The 18,179-nt window shown below is 48.2% G+C and overlaps 6 protein-coding genes across 6 annotated transcripts; 5 read left to right on the top strand and 1 right to left on the bottom strand.

Moving 5' to 3' along the window:
- Positions 1-1,543: 1,543 nt before the first annotated feature.
- Positions 1,544-1,717, top strand: PENARI_c083G01335 (uncharacterized protein; the record flags this gene model as incomplete). Its single annotated transcript, XM_022637718.1, has 1 exon — positions 1,544-1,717. A coding segment is annotated over one exon (174 nt), but the record flags the coding sequence as incomplete, so codon positions are not given.
- Positions 1,718-4,711: 2,994 nt separating this feature from the next.
- PENARI_c083G06737 (uncharacterized protein) lies at positions 4,712-8,426 on the top strand (the record flags this gene model as incomplete). The annotated part of the gene is made up of 4 exons (XM_022637721.1): positions 4,712-5,017; positions 6,228-7,592; positions 7,651-8,314; positions 8,419-8,426. The coding sequence occupies 4 exons, from the start codon at positions 4,712-4,714 to the stop codon at positions 8,424-8,426; spliced, it is 2,343 nt and encodes a 780-aa protein (XP_022482424.1).
- A 511-nt stretch (positions 8,427-8,937) lies between these two features.
- On the top strand, positions 8,938-11,957 carry PENARI_c083G12192 (uncharacterized protein; the record flags this gene model as incomplete). The annotated part of the gene is made up of 3 exons (XM_022637724.1): positions 8,938-9,217; positions 9,266-9,495; positions 11,223-11,957. The coding sequence occupies 3 exons, from the start codon at positions 8,938-8,940 to the stop codon at positions 11,955-11,957; spliced, it is 1,245 nt and encodes a 414-aa protein (XP_022482420.1).
- A 996-nt stretch (positions 11,958-12,953) lies between these two features.
- PENARI_c083G01831 (uncharacterized protein) lies at positions 12,954-13,917 on the top strand (the record flags this gene model as incomplete). The annotated part of the gene is made up of 2 exons (XM_022637719.1): positions 12,954-13,787; positions 13,912-13,917. The coding sequence occupies 2 exons, from the start codon at positions 12,954-12,956 to the stop codon at positions 13,915-13,917; spliced, it is 840 nt and encodes a 279-aa protein (XP_022482427.1).
- Positions 13,918-15,135: 1,218 nt separating this feature from the next.
- On the bottom strand, positions 15,136-15,729 carry PENARI_c083G11636 (uncharacterized protein; the record flags this gene model as incomplete). Its single annotated transcript, XM_022637723.1, has 3 exons — positions 15,136-15,282; positions 15,343-15,406; positions 15,464-15,729. 3 exons carry the CDS (start codon positions 15,727-15,729, stop codon positions 15,136-15,138), a joined length of 477 nt encoding a protein of 158 aa, XP_022482425.1.
- A 789-nt stretch (positions 15,730-16,518) lies between these two features.
- On the top strand, positions 16,519-18,168 carry PENARI_c083G04084 (ankyrin repeat domain-containing protein; the record flags this gene model as incomplete). Its single annotated transcript, XM_022637720.1, has 2 exons — positions 16,519-16,533; positions 17,257-18,168. Coding segments are annotated over 2 exons (927 nt in total), but the record flags the coding sequence as incomplete, so codon positions are not given.
- Between the last annotated feature and the right edge of the window lie 11 nt (positions 18,169-18,179).

The following is an 18,179-nucleotide window of genomic DNA, read 5'->3' as shown; positions in this document are numbered from 1 at the left end:
TACAGACCAGATAGACAAGGAGCAGCTTGCCACTTGACAGGGGAACTTGCTCTCCTGTGACAGCAACCAGGAGAGCATAACCACGGATCGGGATTTAGCCTACCATTCCGTTGCCAGAATTCCGCGTGATATTCCAAATACCTCACCTGCCTGGACCGTACCTCGACCGTACCTTCTACGCAACAAAGTCCTTTTCCATCGGACACTGACGGCCGTCAAGTTTGGGCTTGTGTCTGGACCTTTGCAAATCCTTCATTTCTTCTCCGGGCCATAAATAGAACCTCCTTGATCTACTATCCCGTGGGTCGTCGCTGGGATCTGCATCGCAGAACCGTACCTGCGTCTGTCTAAATCCACGCGTGGTGTTTGATTGGTCCGACTCGTGCTTCTTGTGTCCAAGGCCTCATCAGAATGTGATAGTAGCGTTGCAATCTCGCGGGGGGGTGGCGATCACGAGAATCTAGCTCGTGGGCCTGGTTGCACATTTTACATGGTTGTCCTAGGCTCGGTTTCCTATGGAGGCTTTCCAATAAGCTCTGGACTTTTGGTTATGCCCTCCCGAAGAAGGACAATCCTCAACCTGAGCTTGAGAGTATGTCAATATCTGTGCGGCCAGGGAGTAGAGATTCTAGTAAAAGCAACATTAGCTGGCTGCGAGGAGACAGGAAAGAAACAACATTCAGCGGCGCAGGGCCAAGGATGAACAGGATTGATTCGAGCGAGACCAAAGGATCCTCCAGCCAACCGCAGGTACAGTCCAGCGTTTCTGTCAGCCAGAAATTTTTCAACCTATTATTTTGGCATCTGTTGAAGCACTTCAACCCTCATGAAAGAGACGGTGACCGTGGCTAAAACAGGCAGATGTAGGGTGCCACCGCGTTGAGCGATTTAATTGCAAACTCAACAATATGTAGGAATCACATTTTTGCGGCGTTGCTTTCTTTCAACAGTTGATGAAAGTAGTTCACCATACTCAACGCAAGATTTGAGAGAAATGATCCCAGGTCGAAACTTGAGTCTGTAGGCCACAAAGTCTCCAAATACCGTTTCAACGTCGTTCAACTTGCTTCAACGCCAACCAAAGGACAGTGATTCTCGCTACCCTCGGCGCAATGGTTCCTTGGTAGAGACTTGACCGAAAAATTATAAAAGGGGCCGGATTCCCAGCCCAAAATTCTCAGGACTTCCATCCTCACACTTTGGCCCTCACACTTTGAAGCATCATGGTGTCCCTCTCTTGCCTGCGGGCTTGAGAGCTTCCGTGACCACGGCTGTCGCTGCCACGAGCCCAGCGATGTAAGACTGTGTTCCCTCGCTGCCATGAGCCCCGCGAGTGTAGAAAGGTGCTTCGCAGGATAGGTCTGCGTGAACAATAATCCTCGCAGGGAGGTGCTGCGAAAACAAGACTACCTCGCAGGATAGGTCTGCGTCAACAATAATCCTCGCAGGGGGGTGCTGCGAAAACAAGACTACCTCGCAGGATAGGTCTGCGTGAACAATAATCCTCGCAGGGGGGTGCTGCGAAAACAAGACTACCCCGCAGGATGGGCTCTACGTTACCAAGTGTGCCTCGCAGGATGGGCTCTGCGTCAACAAGTGTGCCACGCAGGATGGGCTCTGCGTGATCAAGTGTGCCTCGCAGGATGGGCTCTGCGTCAACAAGTGTGCCTCGCAGGATGGGCTCTGCGTCAACAAATGTGCTCCCTCGCTGCCCTGAGCCCCGCGAGTGTAAGAGTGTGCTCCCTCGCTGCCCTGAGCCCCGCGAGTGTAAAAAGGCGCTTCGCAGGACGAGCTCTGCGTCAACAAACGTGCTCTGCAGGGGATTGCTGCGTTAACAAGGCCTCTAGCGATGTGTAGGCACCTCTCCGTGGTGTTAGAGACCAGTATTCGAGTTTTCAACAGTATTCGAAGAAGCAAAGACCTGCCCAACCTCCTCATAATCTGTTTCTGTTTCCGAAGGATCATCATTGGATAGGTAGAATGAGCCCTAGATAGATCGTGTTAAATTCAATGGCCAAAATTATAAGATAACAACTAAAGTGTCATTCTTATCAAAGGGGAGGTTCCCAAATGTTCTGCGCTGATAGTTTGCGGTCCGATAGTCCTTTCGCGGTATTGAAATTGGTACCCTTCATTCAGGCGTAGATCAAACATGTCGGTGAGAATTGGTGAGAGCTGTGAGAATTGGTGAGAGCTGAGAGAGCTGGTGAGAGCTGGTGAGAGCTGGTAAGAGCTGGTGAGACTTGGTGAGAGTGTTGATGTGTTGGTGTGTTGATGTGTTGATGTTTTGATGTGTTGATGTGTTGATGTGTTGATGTGTTGATGTGTTGATGTGTTGATGTGTTGATGTGTTGATGTGTTGGTGTGTTGGTGTGTTGATGTGTTGATGTCGATGTGGTGAAATGTTGTGTAATGTAACCACTGTTGTGGTGAATGGTCGGGCGGTGAAGGGAGTGGTGGTCACCGTCTCACGGAGGCAGCGCGGTTTCTTGCCATGTCACCCACATCATTTGCATTGTTTTGATTCCGCAAGGCGATTTTGATCCCCTTTCGTCACTCCCTGATGTGCAGCCTCCAACTCAATTAAGATGATTCAGTTCAAAAAATGCTCAGCTATGATCACGCAATATACTGTACGCTCATGGTCAGACCTACGGGTGTGGAGCCATGTGATGTGTCTCAAAAGTACGAATCATGAGCTCAATTCAAGATGATTATGGGGTCGGCTCTCTTCCTTCCGTCGTCAAAGAAATTGCTTCAGATGGCTATTACGAGTTCACTCAAACCTGCTCTACACTAGATACCTAGAGCAATTACTGAATAAATGGTAGCTTTGCCTCGAGACGAACCATGTAATTAAGGGTTTCGGCTCAGGATTATTCGATCAGCCCCTTCTATATATAGGAGCCGTCGCAACTTTGTGAATAATTCCCGTCAGCAACTACGGTTGATAGTCCACCCAATCTCTCGTAAAAGTCCACTACAGCGATTAAAGCGACGGCCATTACTTTTTGTGGACGTATTCATTTGTCATGCGATAAATCATGCTTCGCTGCTGATATAGCACGGTTGAAGCCCAATTGGGGTCCAACTAGCCATCTGGAACCAGAACTGGCAAAGTCATCTCTCTAGCATCGCCGTTCAGGACTGGGCAGTATCAGCGCAGGGTTAATCTGATCTACGTGTAGTCGTCGCAGGCATGCACTTAAACCATCCTTCCAAAGCAAATACGACGTGAGCGTTTATTAGGGGGTGGAAAATTCAGTATAGGCTGTACGGGAGAGTTCAAGAGGTCCTACAAGCGGATGGCTCTCGTGGTGCTACTACAGACATCAAACCCACCTTCAAGGTAAGTTGCTCGAACAGTGATATGCCAGATATCTTCCGGCGCAATGAGTTTGAGGAAATATCATCGATGCTCAAAGGGCAGTGAGCTCGGGAGGTAAAGAAGTCGGTGATTTCCTGGCAAGACCTGCTTGCGCCGCTAATTGCGAGATGTTAGAAGACAGTCTCAATGGACAAAGGATATTGCATAGCTTGACTAACCTCCAGCTGCTGTGACCTCCAACGTGGACTGGCTTTGCACATAGTGCTCGGGCTTGGATAGAAAAACACAGGCTTAGGAATCAAATCAACCAAGCTTCTGTCTAACAGGGAAAAGACAAACAATCCTGATAGCATGCAGCTCCGTGTATGTCCGAGTGGTTCTCGCTCGCTCGAATACGTCGATAAGCTGAGCAACGCGGAGAGGAAGAGGAATCAGGGGGACTCTATCAGACGTGGTTCTTGGGTCATGGGTTCTCTTTCGTTTGGCCGTCCTCGGTTTCGTCCATCGATTCGAAGCTGGCATGGCTATTGTTAGTTGATTCGGCTAGAGATGACGGGACTTTCGCCTCACGTTCTCCTTGCAAGCAGTCTCGACTAACAACCTCACCAGTACGATAATATGGCTCTAGCAAGACGAAATATCGGCTGCTCCCCGTGTCTTCAGGTTTCAGACTCGAAAGACACTAGACGCCATCCGAGGACAACGATGGTCACCCACTGGACGGCAGGGAGCCAACCGCAAGTAGGCTATCCCCTGTGTTCAAATGCCGAGAAACAGACACTGCTATGCGCTCCATTGCGTCTTGCATCAGATAGACATATCAACGCATGATCTGATGAACCAAATCGACTGGGAGAAGGTCGAGGTAGCGACTCGTCGATGCCATCGGTAGTCATGTGGAAGAAACAGAGCATGCGATGGTGTTGGTGCAGGGGAGGTCGAGCAGACAAGACATTTGCTCGCTTCGCATTCGACTGTGAGAATATGGGAGTGTCTTCCTGTTGTGAGATCAGAGTCAGCAAGTGTTGATCCAGTTGGACGAGGTGTTGGTTACGTTGCTGAAGAAGAATTCCCGGGGTGTACGCTTGAAGCAGATGATAAACAAGAATCATGATCATACCAGCTTACCAACTATATCACGGCCAATTTTCTTCTGCAATGCAATCACCAATCATGCCATGTTTTATCCAGGTTCGTCGCACTCTCCGGCTGTCGCTTCGAGAAGTTGCGCTGGATGCACCGGGCAAGTTCACAAGACGGCAAAGGCGCGTGACGAGCCCACTTGTGACAAGAAATTGTACAGTCGTATTGGGAGACTGCTCCGTGTAGAGGCACTCTGTTGTTGAGGATGTGAAGGCGGTGAGGTGGAGGGCGTAAGACGCGATGGAGCGCGTCGGCCCCTTGGTCTTATCTGACTCGGCGGGAATACGTTACTCGCCACAGCAGTTTTCGAGGTTAGTGATGGGCTGCTCCTACAACGGCATGAAGATGTCAGTGGTTTTTGTGTTTGAGACACAGACTTGGCACAGATTATCGGACCCGGCGCAGCAGGAGGTGCGATATTGCACACACCTCATCGTGCACAACGAACGTCTGGGGCTTATGCGTCCTGTCGTTGACCCGCAGCCCTGGTTTGCAGAATTTCAGGACATGCTACATGATTTGAAGTGGCAGGGCCAGAAATGGTGTGTAAGCCATGACTCTGCGTGGAGTACTGACGGAGTGCTGGTTCGGGCTCACTTTGGTGCGCTGTCAACGGTTTCCTGTCCACCATTAGCTATTTGGTCGGCGAGACAATGAGTGACTTACCTGTTCTGAAAGAAGACACCGGAAAGGATTCCGTGGCTTTGCGCGCATTGGACGGAACGCACGGATCTTTCTTTTGTATCGTCTTTGAAGTCAGTCCAGTTTCGGAAAGGGTCGCGCTGAAATCTACATACCTGTATGGAAATCGCTCTTTTGCATCGATATTCAGAGGCGGGACAGTGGTCGGCTGCTATGCATACTTTGACCAGCTAACCCAAATCTGCTTCTTTGATGGGCTGGCATAGGTGGCATAGTGGATCTAGCCGGAATCACTTTCTCGCAAGCCCTTTCTAGCTTGTCGGCCCGCGATGTATCCATAGATGTCAGTATAGTGAAACTTCCAGTAGGGTTGAAGGGAAGAACTCATCAGGTGCCTCAAACCGAGGGCATGCTCGACTTTGCACAGCAAGTGAAGTATTGTGGAACGAATCGCTGGGAGGAGAGGACGTATTTATAGATTTCTTGGCTCCTGTCGCGTACGTGCTCTGCTAGGTAGCAAACGCTGGACACGATGCCTATCCTAAGTGAGGCCTGTTGCAACCCATGCCTCGTTCAATCGGACCATTCTACAGCTCCCTTTCTATGCAACATATCCAATAATTATTTCCTTTCAACGCCACCATTCTTTTGGGAGGATCGAAATTAGTTTCACCACTTGCACAAAGAGATTCTCTCTCGAACCTGTCCCAAAACACGCTATACCCATTACTCTGCCTGAGCCCCTTTCTTGGCAGTATTCCAGTACAGTCGTAACTGACAAATTAAAAATAGCTTCTGTGTTGGACCCGTATGGTCTTTAGGGTGTCTAGAACATTACAACTAGTGATGGTGTAATAACGAAATTGGCCAACTCATTACGAAATCTTTGAATTTCAATTTTTTTCCTCCTTTCAATTACATTTCAAGGGGCTGCAGCTTGATGAGTCATCATTAGCGGTGAAAACTTTCGGCCAATAGGAGCCCGCGATAGAAGGTTCTGCCGTCTCATCTCTATGGCTAGGTGCCCCAAGCAAAATGCCTCGGATGCTTTAAAATTCGCGCCAAAAACACGACTCGTCAGAGTGAGCACGTTAATAAATGCATCAAAGCACAGGCTCTGATGGATCCTGAGACCGCCACGGGGAAGAAACAGAAACTGCTAAGTGTTTCTACTTCTCAGCCATCCCGGGGTATTGATCAGCTAATAGCCCAGGTCTGCTTTACTGGAGCCAGGCCATTTAATCTCTTTGATCAGAAAGAGATGCGTGACCTCATCTATGCGTTGAGTCCAACGTATCAAATCCCTTCTCGACACCGAATCGCCGATGATCTGCTGGATGAAGCATACCATGGACTACAGCAGGAGGTGCTTAAGGAGCTGCGAAGAACCCAGTTCCTGAATGTGACGGTGGATGAGACCACTAACATCCGATCTCAGCGGGTGATTGTGATGACTATAACAACGCCGACGAAGTCGTGGTTTATTCATCTTAATGACATGGAAGACAAGACTCTTGATGCTCCTGCTATTAGTAGTTGGATCTTAAACAGGCTCCAAGGCATCCTACTACAGCTAGACAAAGTCGTTGACTGGAAGAGGATCAATTCTATTTCGACAGACACATGTCATGTCATGAAATCAGTCTGGGAGAAACTGGAGGCAACTCCAGAACTCAGACACTGCTTTATGATTCCCTGTGACTCTCACGGCCTACAGCTAATTATGAAGGATATCGTTGATCCTAAGTCCTCAAAGGTTCTACGGGCGAAAGAGGTGTTTAGGTCTGCCCTTGAAGTTGTTGTCTTCTTCCACCACTCACCACTTGAGTACGCAAGGATGCCAGCAAAGCAGATTGAGAAGTGGGGTCATAGAAAGGCGCTTATTGCGTCGGTCATTACACGATGGGGAACGCAGTATAATACGCTGTCATCACTTCATGATTGCCAAGAAGCTATCTGCGAGTGGACTCTCGCAACTCCTGCTGCTTCGACTACAAGGGGGAGGGAGATCGTTCGGACTGCTAACTCTCATTCTTTCTGGTGGCAACTAAAGGAGTTGATCAAGATACTTAAGCCTCTGCATATAGCTCAGAAGGAATCGGAAGCCCGGAACTCGTCAATCATGGAGGTAACGCAACGGTGGTTATATCTCCATGAAAGTCTACGAACGCTGGCTTCCCAAACATCCCTCAAGGATGACTTTTTATCATATCTGGATGGCATAGGCTGGCAAAGTCGTATAACGCGTCAGCTAGAGCCTATTCACTGGGTAGCTTATCATCTTGACCCTGCTAGAGTCCCTGGGAAAGTTGACGAGAGCTCTCGATATCACATTGAAGGTGTTCTACGGCCTCTTCAAAACGAAGATAAAAGCTCGTCTGCTTGGCACGAATTTCTGTCGTTTCGGCAGAAGACAGGTGCATTTTATAATGCTTCTTGCTGGAAGGCTAACTGTCCATCTCTCTTTTGGCTTGAAGCCGTAAGTCGAAGCTTTCAACTATAGAGAAAAATTACTTATCATTAAGATCCATTTATAGGCGGACTTTGCTCCTATTCTTGCTCCTTTTGCCCGTCGTCTTTGCAATACTGTGGCGAATTCCGCAGCAGCGGAGAGAGCCTTTTCACAGATGAACCTTCAGCACACAAAAGTCCGGAATCGGCTCGAGCCTCATCGCGTTGAGAAGTTGCTCTTTGTCCAGATCAATAAACGACAATTCCGGACAGAACAGCCTCCTAAAATCACCCAAGAGTTCCTTCTTGAGGAAGAAGACAACGAAATAGAGAGGGTTTTGCAGCGTAAGCAGGTGCAGGACCATCTGTCAGAGGGTTCTGTGACTTCGGATACTTCATCGAATCCCGCATCTAGTCCTACGCCAAGTCCTACGCCTGGTGTAGGGTCGAATCTCGTGTCAACTTTAGACATAAATCCCGACTTGAATCCCGAGCCAGGACCTGAATCAAATTCGGAACAAGATCCAGAACCAACTTCTGCACCGAATTCTGCACCGACTTCTGCGCTAGTTTCCGCGTTGAATTCTGCGTTGAATTCGAGGCTTAACTCTTTGCTTAAGCCAAATTCGGAGCCTCTCCCGATTCCTCCAACGACATCTACGCCAAATTCAGCTCATCCTATACGCCCGAGCTCGATCATAACTAGTACCGATAGAACAGTTGAGGTTGGCAACACTAAAGGGAAGAAGCGTTTATCTGAATGGCCTCAAGGAGTTGCAGAGCATTGCGAGCAGCCAGCTCAACGGCGGGGTGTAAATAAAGGCTGATGTCGATTTCACGTCCTCTGCATTTAGGGTTCTGATTGGTAGCAAATAAAATAAACCCTACCGTTTACGGAATAGCTCGATTTCAAGATTTCAAGGCCCATTTCAAATTTCATTTCAAGAGGCCAAATTACAGAAATTTCGAAATATTGAAATTACATTTTGCCTTCCCTAGTCCGAACCTTTCATGCAAACAAGCCAAACAAAGGGAAACTCATAACAGGTCGGCAAGATCCATCCCCTCTCTCTTTCGCATTTTGGTCGACCCGTTACACGCAGCCTTCGCCTACACTCCTTCAATATTTAATAGAAGGCTGCAGTGGCACCATAAGAACCAACCCAGGTAGGCAAGCAAGCTTCTCTATTCCCTTAAGCTCCCGTTGTTATCTACTGCTGTTTTTATTCATTACCGGCGACCATTGAACGCTGGTACTCGTTGAAGCTGACATAGTTCGTCCAGAAGCTGCCTAGTGTTCTCCTCCCCCGTGAACCCAGGCTTCTACGGAGAAATGGTCAGCCGGTAAACATTCTTCGATTTACATCCCTCTCATGGATCCCAACTCAACGTCCTTTGGACAATCGCTCCTACCCTACTCCTACGCATCAGCCACCACTGCACCGCAGACCGGATACATTTCACCACCAGAGTCGCGTCGTGCGATTGAGGAGGAGGAAGACAAGCGGGCACCACTACATTCCCTTCCATCTATTCGGGAGGCTTTGGGCAACAATAGTCCATTGCCATACCGCACGTCAGAATTACTCCCTCGTCTACATTTCGCACATACGGCATCGTCGTACTACCAGATCTGGCGACCGAGTGCGGGACGTATGCCAACGCCCCCAAATAATTTTAGTAGACCGCTGGCGTGCTCAGCGATATGGGACCACGGCTTTCCCCATCTGTCTCAGCTGCAAGTAGAGGTGTCGCGAACGCACCTCACCTCGATCACTACCCAAGAATCAGAAAACGTGTCACTTGACTCGCTAAGCATGGCCAAGTCTCCTATTCAGAGCGCCAAGACAGACATCACCCCCGTCTCCGAGTCACTAAATCCTTCCGAGTTCGACGACGTTTATCCACGTGCCCCAGTCACCGCTCAAACAGTGAATTTCAAACGACGTATCCCGAGATTGCACAAACCGGTCTCATTGGCGAAGAGAAGAGTGTCACATGCGTGTGGCCCTTGCCATTTAACGAAGGCAAGGTGCAGTGGGGAGAGTCCTGAATGTCAGCCCTGTAAGACGTCGCAAAAGAAATGTTGGTATCGGCAAAGGAACCAAGAACACACACAAAGGTGGTACATGTTCCTGTAAGAACTGGTATGACTGCCATTGACAATTGCAAACAGAGAGCTTGAACAGCTGTCATCTCAGGTACAAGATTATAAAGCCGTGCTGCAGCAAATACATTCAAGAGCCAATAGCGAGGATGCCAAGCTTATATCCAATGTATTGTCAAAGGTACGCCGGAACCAGCATCCCACAGACGAAACCCAAATTGATAGTCGAGCGGCTTTAGCATCTCTAGTTTCTATATTCACCTGTCTACGCCACTTCATTCTATATAATTGACGTTGAAAGACAAGGGTAATCACTTTATTGAGCCTGCAATATGTAAAGAGATGTAGTACTGAATGCGCTGAATGTCTAGGCTGGCTCGCCGATCCGCTCTATTTCACGGCCAATTTTTTTTTTTTTNTTTTAATTTGCTGTATCCGATACAGGGTGAGTACAAAATAGGGTTCGAGAAAGAACCCAAGGGAGTAAAGTGATGAAACTTATTTCGATCCATCCAAAGGCGGTCACCTGCGGAGAATCGATAGCACTCTGCCGGCCACCTACTGTACAGTGACTGGTCTTATGTTTTTAACACACCTGAATGACCCACTTTCTCACTGCCTCTACCGCCTACCTGATACACGAGCATGCTAAAATGGTTGGTCGTACTTTATACGCATCTTCAGGTTTAATAATTTTCTACCCCTTTTGGCTCTATTTTACTGCTACTATTGCTACTGCTACTATTCCTCTATGGTGAGGTCCACAGAACTTACCCCTGCCTTGCTAGAACGTATGTGTGAACTACATTCTATTGGATGGGGGTTTCGACGTATTCACAATTGCTATCCTTGGATTCCAATCTCAACAATTCGATATACTATTGTGAAGGAGCCCGAAAGACATCAAGGAGTCTCGGAACCTCGACCTGAGCGGCCAAAAACGCTTACTGAAGCCGATAAAAACCGTATCGTGGAAGTTATTCATGATAATCCAAAGTCTACACACGAGGACCTCCTTGCCGAGGTTGATTATAAGGTTAAGATCCGTTCAATCCAACGCCTTTTGAATGCCGAGAATCTACGAAAATGGCGATGCAGTTGGCGGCCCTACTAAAACTGAGGAACACGCCTTAAAAGGACGTCGCTGGCCCGGAATATCAATATTTCTGTATCTGGGCCATCACCATACTTTACTCTAACTGAATACCGTATCACGCGGGTTGATGTCATTCAACCGTCATGCCTATCAGTGGGCCGAATGAAATAGTCGAATCACTCTCATTTGTCGGATAGTTTATCTTGAAAATTCGGCTGCTATCGTGCTTCACACCTGCCCCTCCTTGTTCAGGCTTTTGTATTCGAGACATCTATCGACGGCGATCACCGTTATAAGCACACAGCAAATAAAGTCATACCGATGGCCGATGACTGTTCTCATTCTTGGGGAATGATTCCTCCATGGGGCTCGCTGCCCATAGAACAATATTTGGTTGTAGGGGATACACAATACACCTGTTTATTTACGATTTATCTTTACTAACAGCTCAACAGAGAAACTGGAACTACTCCACGACCGACGCACCTAGCAAGCAGCGGCGGCGACTAATTAACCGGTTTCTCGAACTTGATGAGATTCCCGAAGAATATGTTTCTTTGGATGAGTTCCCTCCGCGAATGCCAACGCTAAAGGAGATTGATACAATTCTTAAACCCTGGCGATCCGATAACGACATTCGTCGAAAAGCATACTATATGTCTAAGGATAACGTGCTTGTTTTTCTTCGGACCCATTATAACCCAGACGATGATCACAAACTTAAGGAATGGATTCATGAAAACGATCTGTTCGAGGATGACGCCTGGTGGGCATGTCTCAACGATCCGTACTTATTTAATTTCGGCTCAGACTGGCAGCAGGTGTACGAAATCATGCCTGAGGTCGTTGGTCCCGTTGATCGCAGGCGACGATCTGATGATCCGAGCAAACTAAAACATTTTCAAGCATCGTCCGCCAGAAGTCTACACACAAGGAATCAGGAAGGCCTCCATGGATGGAGAGAGAGTCAGGTTAAGATGACTGAAGAGTCAGCGAAACCTCCACCGAACGCCACCTTTGCGGCGTATATTGTCATCGCGGATCAAGAGGCTTTTCAGACTGGACGTTTACGACTGTTTTGTCTTGACGATGGACGGAAAATTGTCTGGGAGACTCGCGTTGATCGGAAGCCAGCTGAGATCATGAAACTTATTCGTCACTCGGGCTCTATATCAGGACCATTGTCATGAGTTTTGCAAGGATCAGGACCATGAGGCGGATGCATCGTCCGGAAAACTTTAGGGTTGATAGGAGTTTGGGTTATTTTCATATTAATTGACTGCGAAAGATCTTGCCCGCTCTACCTATATATATCTCAATTACTAATTTATAGAAATTCTTTAAACTCCTCTTAGAGACTAGATACCACCTAGAAAGCATTAGTTTTTAAGGAGAAGTCCCTATAACCTGCCGTTGTTGTGATACTATGTTGTAATTTATCGCATTTACTACGTCGTGTTTTGGAGCAAACCGTTCGCCCATGTTGACCGCTCGCCCGTGAATTAGGGTACGGTAAAAGACTCAGTAAGGAATCTGTGAATGTATGTACTGTTACACCCGAAAATAAAACCAGGGCACTGTGACGTACCATGACGTCGTTCCCACTCAAGCGTCCCAATCCAAGCGTCCCAAATCTAAGCAACAACATCCCAACCTACCGCAAGATGGTACGAAATCTCGAACCCTGGCAGCGTAAGATCATTGTTCATATGATACGCAGTAGTAAAAGTCACTAAATCTCAAATCGCCAAGGTGACGAAGTGTAGTGAACGTTCTGTCAACAATATAGGCAAGAATATGCGCTCAGTCGGCAGTCCCAGATCTCCTCTTCCAGGCCTGACTGGCACCTGGATCTGTGGCAAAATGTTTGATCCCCCCTGTATATGTATTAATAATCAGCCCGGTGTCCTGGATGTCATATAAACAGTCTTTGCCTTTGGACTGTTCTCCGCATCATCCAAGCCAATCATAAGCCCACTAGGTTTTGTGACTCATATTTGACTCGGTGCTTGATCAGTGCCAGCCCTGTGTGAAGCATCAACGATACAGTCTCTTCCCTTGTCATCATCTGCAGTATTCGGCATCTTTCATTGGGGTTGACCTCTTGCAAATCACTTTCATTGATATCTGCTCTCTATATTTCTTTTCGACAGAAACCTTAAATTTGTCTCATTACCAACCATACCATGGCTGCCTCACGTTCAGTCTCCATCACTTACGTGCCCGCCGATTGCGGCTCTATCATCCCAGGCAAATCCAAAGCACCTAAAGCCTTTCAAGATGTCAGCATTGCGAGCAAGCTGCGGGACGCAGGTCTCCCGTCTGTCTCAGAGCACCACCCACTAGACACGCCCGCGACTTACGCAGCAACAACCTTCGCTCCAGGCAGCGTCCGCAACGAAGAAGTGAACATCTCGGTCTGCCAACGCGTCCGTCGCACCATTGCACAAAACCTCAACTCGTCTGTCGCCCAACCCCCATTCCAACTCATACTTGGCGGCGAATGCTGCATGTCCCCAGCCATCCTCTCCGCCTTCTGGAAGCACGCAGACTCCCAGACACCGTCCTTACGCGTCGGCCTTATCTATATCGACGCCGACACTGACCTTGCCTCTCCGACTAACCCCGGCTCTACCGGCAACCTTGCAGGAATGAACATGACGCACCTTATCCGGTCTCCCGGTGCACTAAAGAGCATGGAGCAGTTCTCACGTCCTTCCGGTGAGCCACTCTGCGACGCCTCCAACACAGTCCTTTTCAGCATCAACATGTCCTACTCTGGAAACAAGGACGAGCACTTCACATACCTCTTCGACAACAACTATAAGGTTGTCAGCTCAGCTTCCGTGGCACATGGGCCTGAGCAGCGCGCGGAGGAAGCCTTACAGTATCTGGAGAGCAGGGTCGATGTCATCATGGTGCATCTGGACGTCGACGCCATCGATCCGTTGCTTTTTCCGCTAGCAAACTTGCCGAACTTCACGGGGGTGACATTTGAGCAGATGATGCGGGCATTGAATGTAATTTTGGCTTGTGAGAGGGTGGGAGGATTGACAGTCGCGGAGGTCAATCCGGATCACGATCCCGAGCTAGGGATGGTGGAGAGGCTGACAGATCGGATTGTGGAGATGCTAGCGGCGAGAGGTGTGAGAAAGGCGAGTGGAGTCTAAAATAACGATGTTACGAAACCTTCAGCTCAACGCGCTAATGTGGGGGAAGATAGCACTGATACCAATCAACTTGGAACAGTTAGCAAGAACGGGATCAGATAACGTTACGAAGGAGTCTTGTCATGTTACGAAGGAACCGCAGATCACGTGATACAACATAGCCCAGATGTGATGGGGGTCACCAGTCAGACCAGAGGGTATGACCAGGGCATAGCGAGGCTATGATCAATCAAAGCCAAGGATCGGATGAAATGGACATATAAGGTCACTCATATAGCACACATGTATTTTATCTTCGCGATCAGTCCTCATTGTTACTTGGATACACCTTTGCACTTTGCACTTTGCAGTTCACCTTAGACAACCCATCCCACAAGTAGGGGAGCGCAAGGGTGTGACTGACCTACTTGGCGCACCAACTGGCACGTCCTGCAAAATCCTCAACAGGACCCGAGCGAGTCCGTGTAAGACTTGGCATAGCAATGGAATAATGCCAAGAAAGGGGTTCAGGGGCAGAGTAACCGTAATAGGTATAGCGTGTTTTGGGACAGGTTCGAGAGAGAATCTCTATGTGCAAGTGGTGAAACTGATTTCGATCCTCCCAAAAGAATGGTGGCGTTGAAAGGAAATAATTATTGGATATGTTGCATAGGAAGGGAGCTTTAGAATGGTCCGATTGTGCGTAGTCCAATTAAGCCCACGAGATCCTCCATGGTCTGGTTTGTGGTCCATAGGCCTTTAAAACTCCCAGGGTCAAAAATGCTGCATTGTCTCACTATCACGCTGATATAAATGAGCAGAAGAACCCTTTTCTTCCAGACCGAATGTACTTCGTGTCAGGATTTTGTGCTTTGACGTGCTTGATCGTTCGCTATGGATAGGACCAGGAGGTGTTTTTATCTCGGTGGTCCGCCCCATTCGCTCCAATTGGTGCCCAGACGGAGGCCGTCCCATTACTGCCTCCAGAAGTAAGCGGAAAAGTCTACTTATTAGGCCTTATTGGTCTGATATCAATTTGCTTGAGCCTGATTTTTTTCCATGGCTGAAGGCTACGGGGAAAATGAAGTCCAGGAAATAGTGGAATTTTCCTTGTTTTATGCGCATTTTCTGTCTCTGTCCATATAAACAGCAAATAGACATCCAGAGCAGTATATCCAGATGCACAGCATACAAAATTTCGTCAAATCTGCTGGGGCTTCTAGAGAGGAAAGATTAAGTGTCCCATGTTTCCATGATACTCAGCGACTTGAATACCACGGTTTCCTCCGCCGAATCTCACATGCATGTGGCCAGATGCGGCCGCAGCACCTGGCTCACGAGTGTCCTTCAACAAATTGATGACTGCCTAAGAATGGTATATCGCTGGGCTCATTCCGTCCGCATTTTTGAATATTTTGTTGCCCACTTCTCCTATGGCCTCCGTGACTTTCTGCTGTTGTGAAGATACTGATCTCTTGTTGTCCTGATTTCTAAAAAGCTATTTGGTTAGATTATGACAAGCAGGAGATGGAGAAATCAAGATATACATCAAAGCTGCGCCATGCACACATTGAAGAGCCAAATTGCAGGCGGTAAGGCCATCGCGTAGCGACGACATTGCTAGCGGAGTAGATTCGAGCTCGTAGCATTCCGCGATGCAGCAATATAAGAGCGAAAAGACATAGGATAGTACACCACCGTCTAGAGAGCCCCATTGCATAGCGTTGAGGCCTTGCAGGTTCAGAAGCATGTTGCCAAGGCGTTCCGCAACTCCAACAACTTGGGTATTCTGAGATGCTGTGTCCTGAACCATGTCTAGACATCTTTGGGCTTTGTTCAAAGCATGATCCAGAGCTGTTGCTGTAGCAGCATCGATATGTTTTTCCGAATTTGAAATCAAATTGTCTTGGGGGTGAATGACTGGTCTTGGTTCGGCACATGGATAAATGTTACCATGGTTGATCCCCACTTGGAGAAAACGGTTCTCTGAAGTGAAATGGATCGGCATTGTCGGAAGATATCATAAGCACTTGATTTTTGGGTCAAGCGATGAGGGGCTACTTTGTGGGAGAATATGTGGGAGAATATGTGGGAGGATATCACGGAGAGAAGATATGGAAATGGTTGGACGGGAAGCATGTATTTATGTATTTCTTCACCCACAACGTCGCGTCCGGGTCAAACGCTCTTGCACGAAGTGCACTAGTATGGTATATACAGCGACCGACCAATCAAAGAGCACCTAACGCCCTTATTAAAAAGATAGCAGACTCTGGGAGCCCAGGGTGATTCCAGGAGCTGGTTTACTCCGAAGACATCGGACACATCTGCGGGCCGCCGACCAAAACGGAGACTCAGGAAATACCATAGCCACAGCAAATCGTACGTAGCTTGTAGGACTATCCATCGTCACTATCAAGAATCGATCACGTTCCTGTCGGCGGTTCTATCTGTGCTAGGAACACACTGTCTTGGCCCTGGGAACTCTCTTGCTCCTGGAGGCCTATGAAATGTTTCTGGGTGCAAAGGAGTAGGTTCTAGGAGCCACCTAGCCCTATACATGAAGCATACGGATGGAGATATGATCTGCACGGGACCCACAATGTGCATGCGGTGTGTGAGCACCTGAATAATCATATCGCTGTTTAACCCTGTCTGTGACTCGGGGCACCCCCATTTTTGTTCCACATATGGGTCTCCCTAAACGCGAGGAAGCTTCTCTCTATTGCTTCCTCGCACTACAACTTGTCCAGTGTCAGCTATAGTTTTCCTTGATGTCGATTGCTGATCCGAGACCCTATCAACCTCTGCATCCACATGATCATCACATACAAGACCATTGCTCCCGGGAGCCCGATTGGCTGCTCCAGGAAGTAGCAACTCCTCGCATTAATGACGAGGTATATATCAGGGAGGGCCTGACGTACGCCGGGAAGTCTAGGGCCTTGCCATCTATTGGCGACTCAGAATCTTTTTTTCAACCCGGGATCCACCGCTCGAACCGTGTGTACTCACATTGTAGGGGTCATGGTAGCTAATACTGCTTCCCGGGAGCCTAATTTGTTCATGAATTTTTCCCATTAATTTCCTATCTTACAAGGAGTTATCCTGGACCCTGAGCTTAGACAGATCGCCACAAGATATATCTTATGACACATATAAGACAGTCAAGCATTCTCTTCCATCTCTCAGCTTTCTATTCAAGTCACCCACCAGGCCAATTTCACACGAACCAAGCCGTAATCAGCTCCTCTTAACCCAACATTTCAATGTGAGTATGCCCGCCTCCACTATTTACTACACGACTCGGTGTATGAGTTAATACTAACGTAAGGGATAGATGTTCCTCCTCGATCTTCCCGTTGAAATGCTTCTTTGCATAGCGGAGAGCCTGGATCAAGCCAGAGATTTGTTTGCACTGGCTTGTCTCAATCATGCAGCGAATGACCTTTTCCTCGACTATCTGTACACGTTCAACGTCCGACACCAACGCAGCTCTGCCTTATTTTGGGGAGTCCGCCGAGGCAAATCGAAATTTGTAAAAATGATGTTGGACGACTACGGAGCGGACGCCAACACTACGGACCGTAGATCTCGCACACCAATTTTTCATGCAATGCGCACTAAGAACGAGACAATTATTCGCACGCTTCTTGTCGATAAGAGAGCGGATATCAATTGGCAAGATCAACGCAGGCAGACTCCACTGGTATATGCCATTGAAAGGAATCTTCTGTCTACTGCATCACTTTTACTGGATTTCAATCCATGTCTGAATATAACGGACGTCAAGAACCGGTCTGCTATTTGGTACGCCATCGCATCCTGCGATGAGAATCTGGTGCAAGTCCTTCTGGAACGGGGCAGCGATATACGAACGCCAGATTACAAACAATTTTCACCATTCAGCCTTGCCATTACCAGGAAGACCCCAAGAATTACCCGGCTGTTACTCCTTCATTCAGATTCCAATTCAAGAAAGACCCTACTGGAGGATGACACTATCAGAAACCGTCTGCTCCGTCAGGCTGTACAGGCAAGCCTTCATGATGTCATCGCCCTACTCCTTGCCCATGGCGCAGATCCCAATTCTAGAAATAGAGATGGTCAGAGACTGTTGCATCAAGCCACGAAAAAGAGTGACAGGGAGGTAGTCCAACAATTGCTCGCTTATGAAGAGGTTTCCATCAATGCAACGGACAGACAGTCCTGCACTGCTCTCCACGTCGCAGCAGAGTATGGATGCACGTCGGTAGCCAAGTG

Source organism: Penicillium arizonense (assembly GCF_001773325.1).
Source record: "Penicillium arizonense strain CBS 141311 chromosome Unknown PENARI_contig083, whole genome shotgun sequence".
NCBI classification, from domain to species: Eukaryota; Fungi; Ascomycota; class Eurotiomycetes; order Eurotiales; family Aspergillaceae; genus Penicillium; species Penicillium arizonense.
The sequence above is the reverse complement of the archived record's forward strand: the minus strand, read 5'-3'. Positions and strand labels throughout refer to the sequence as shown.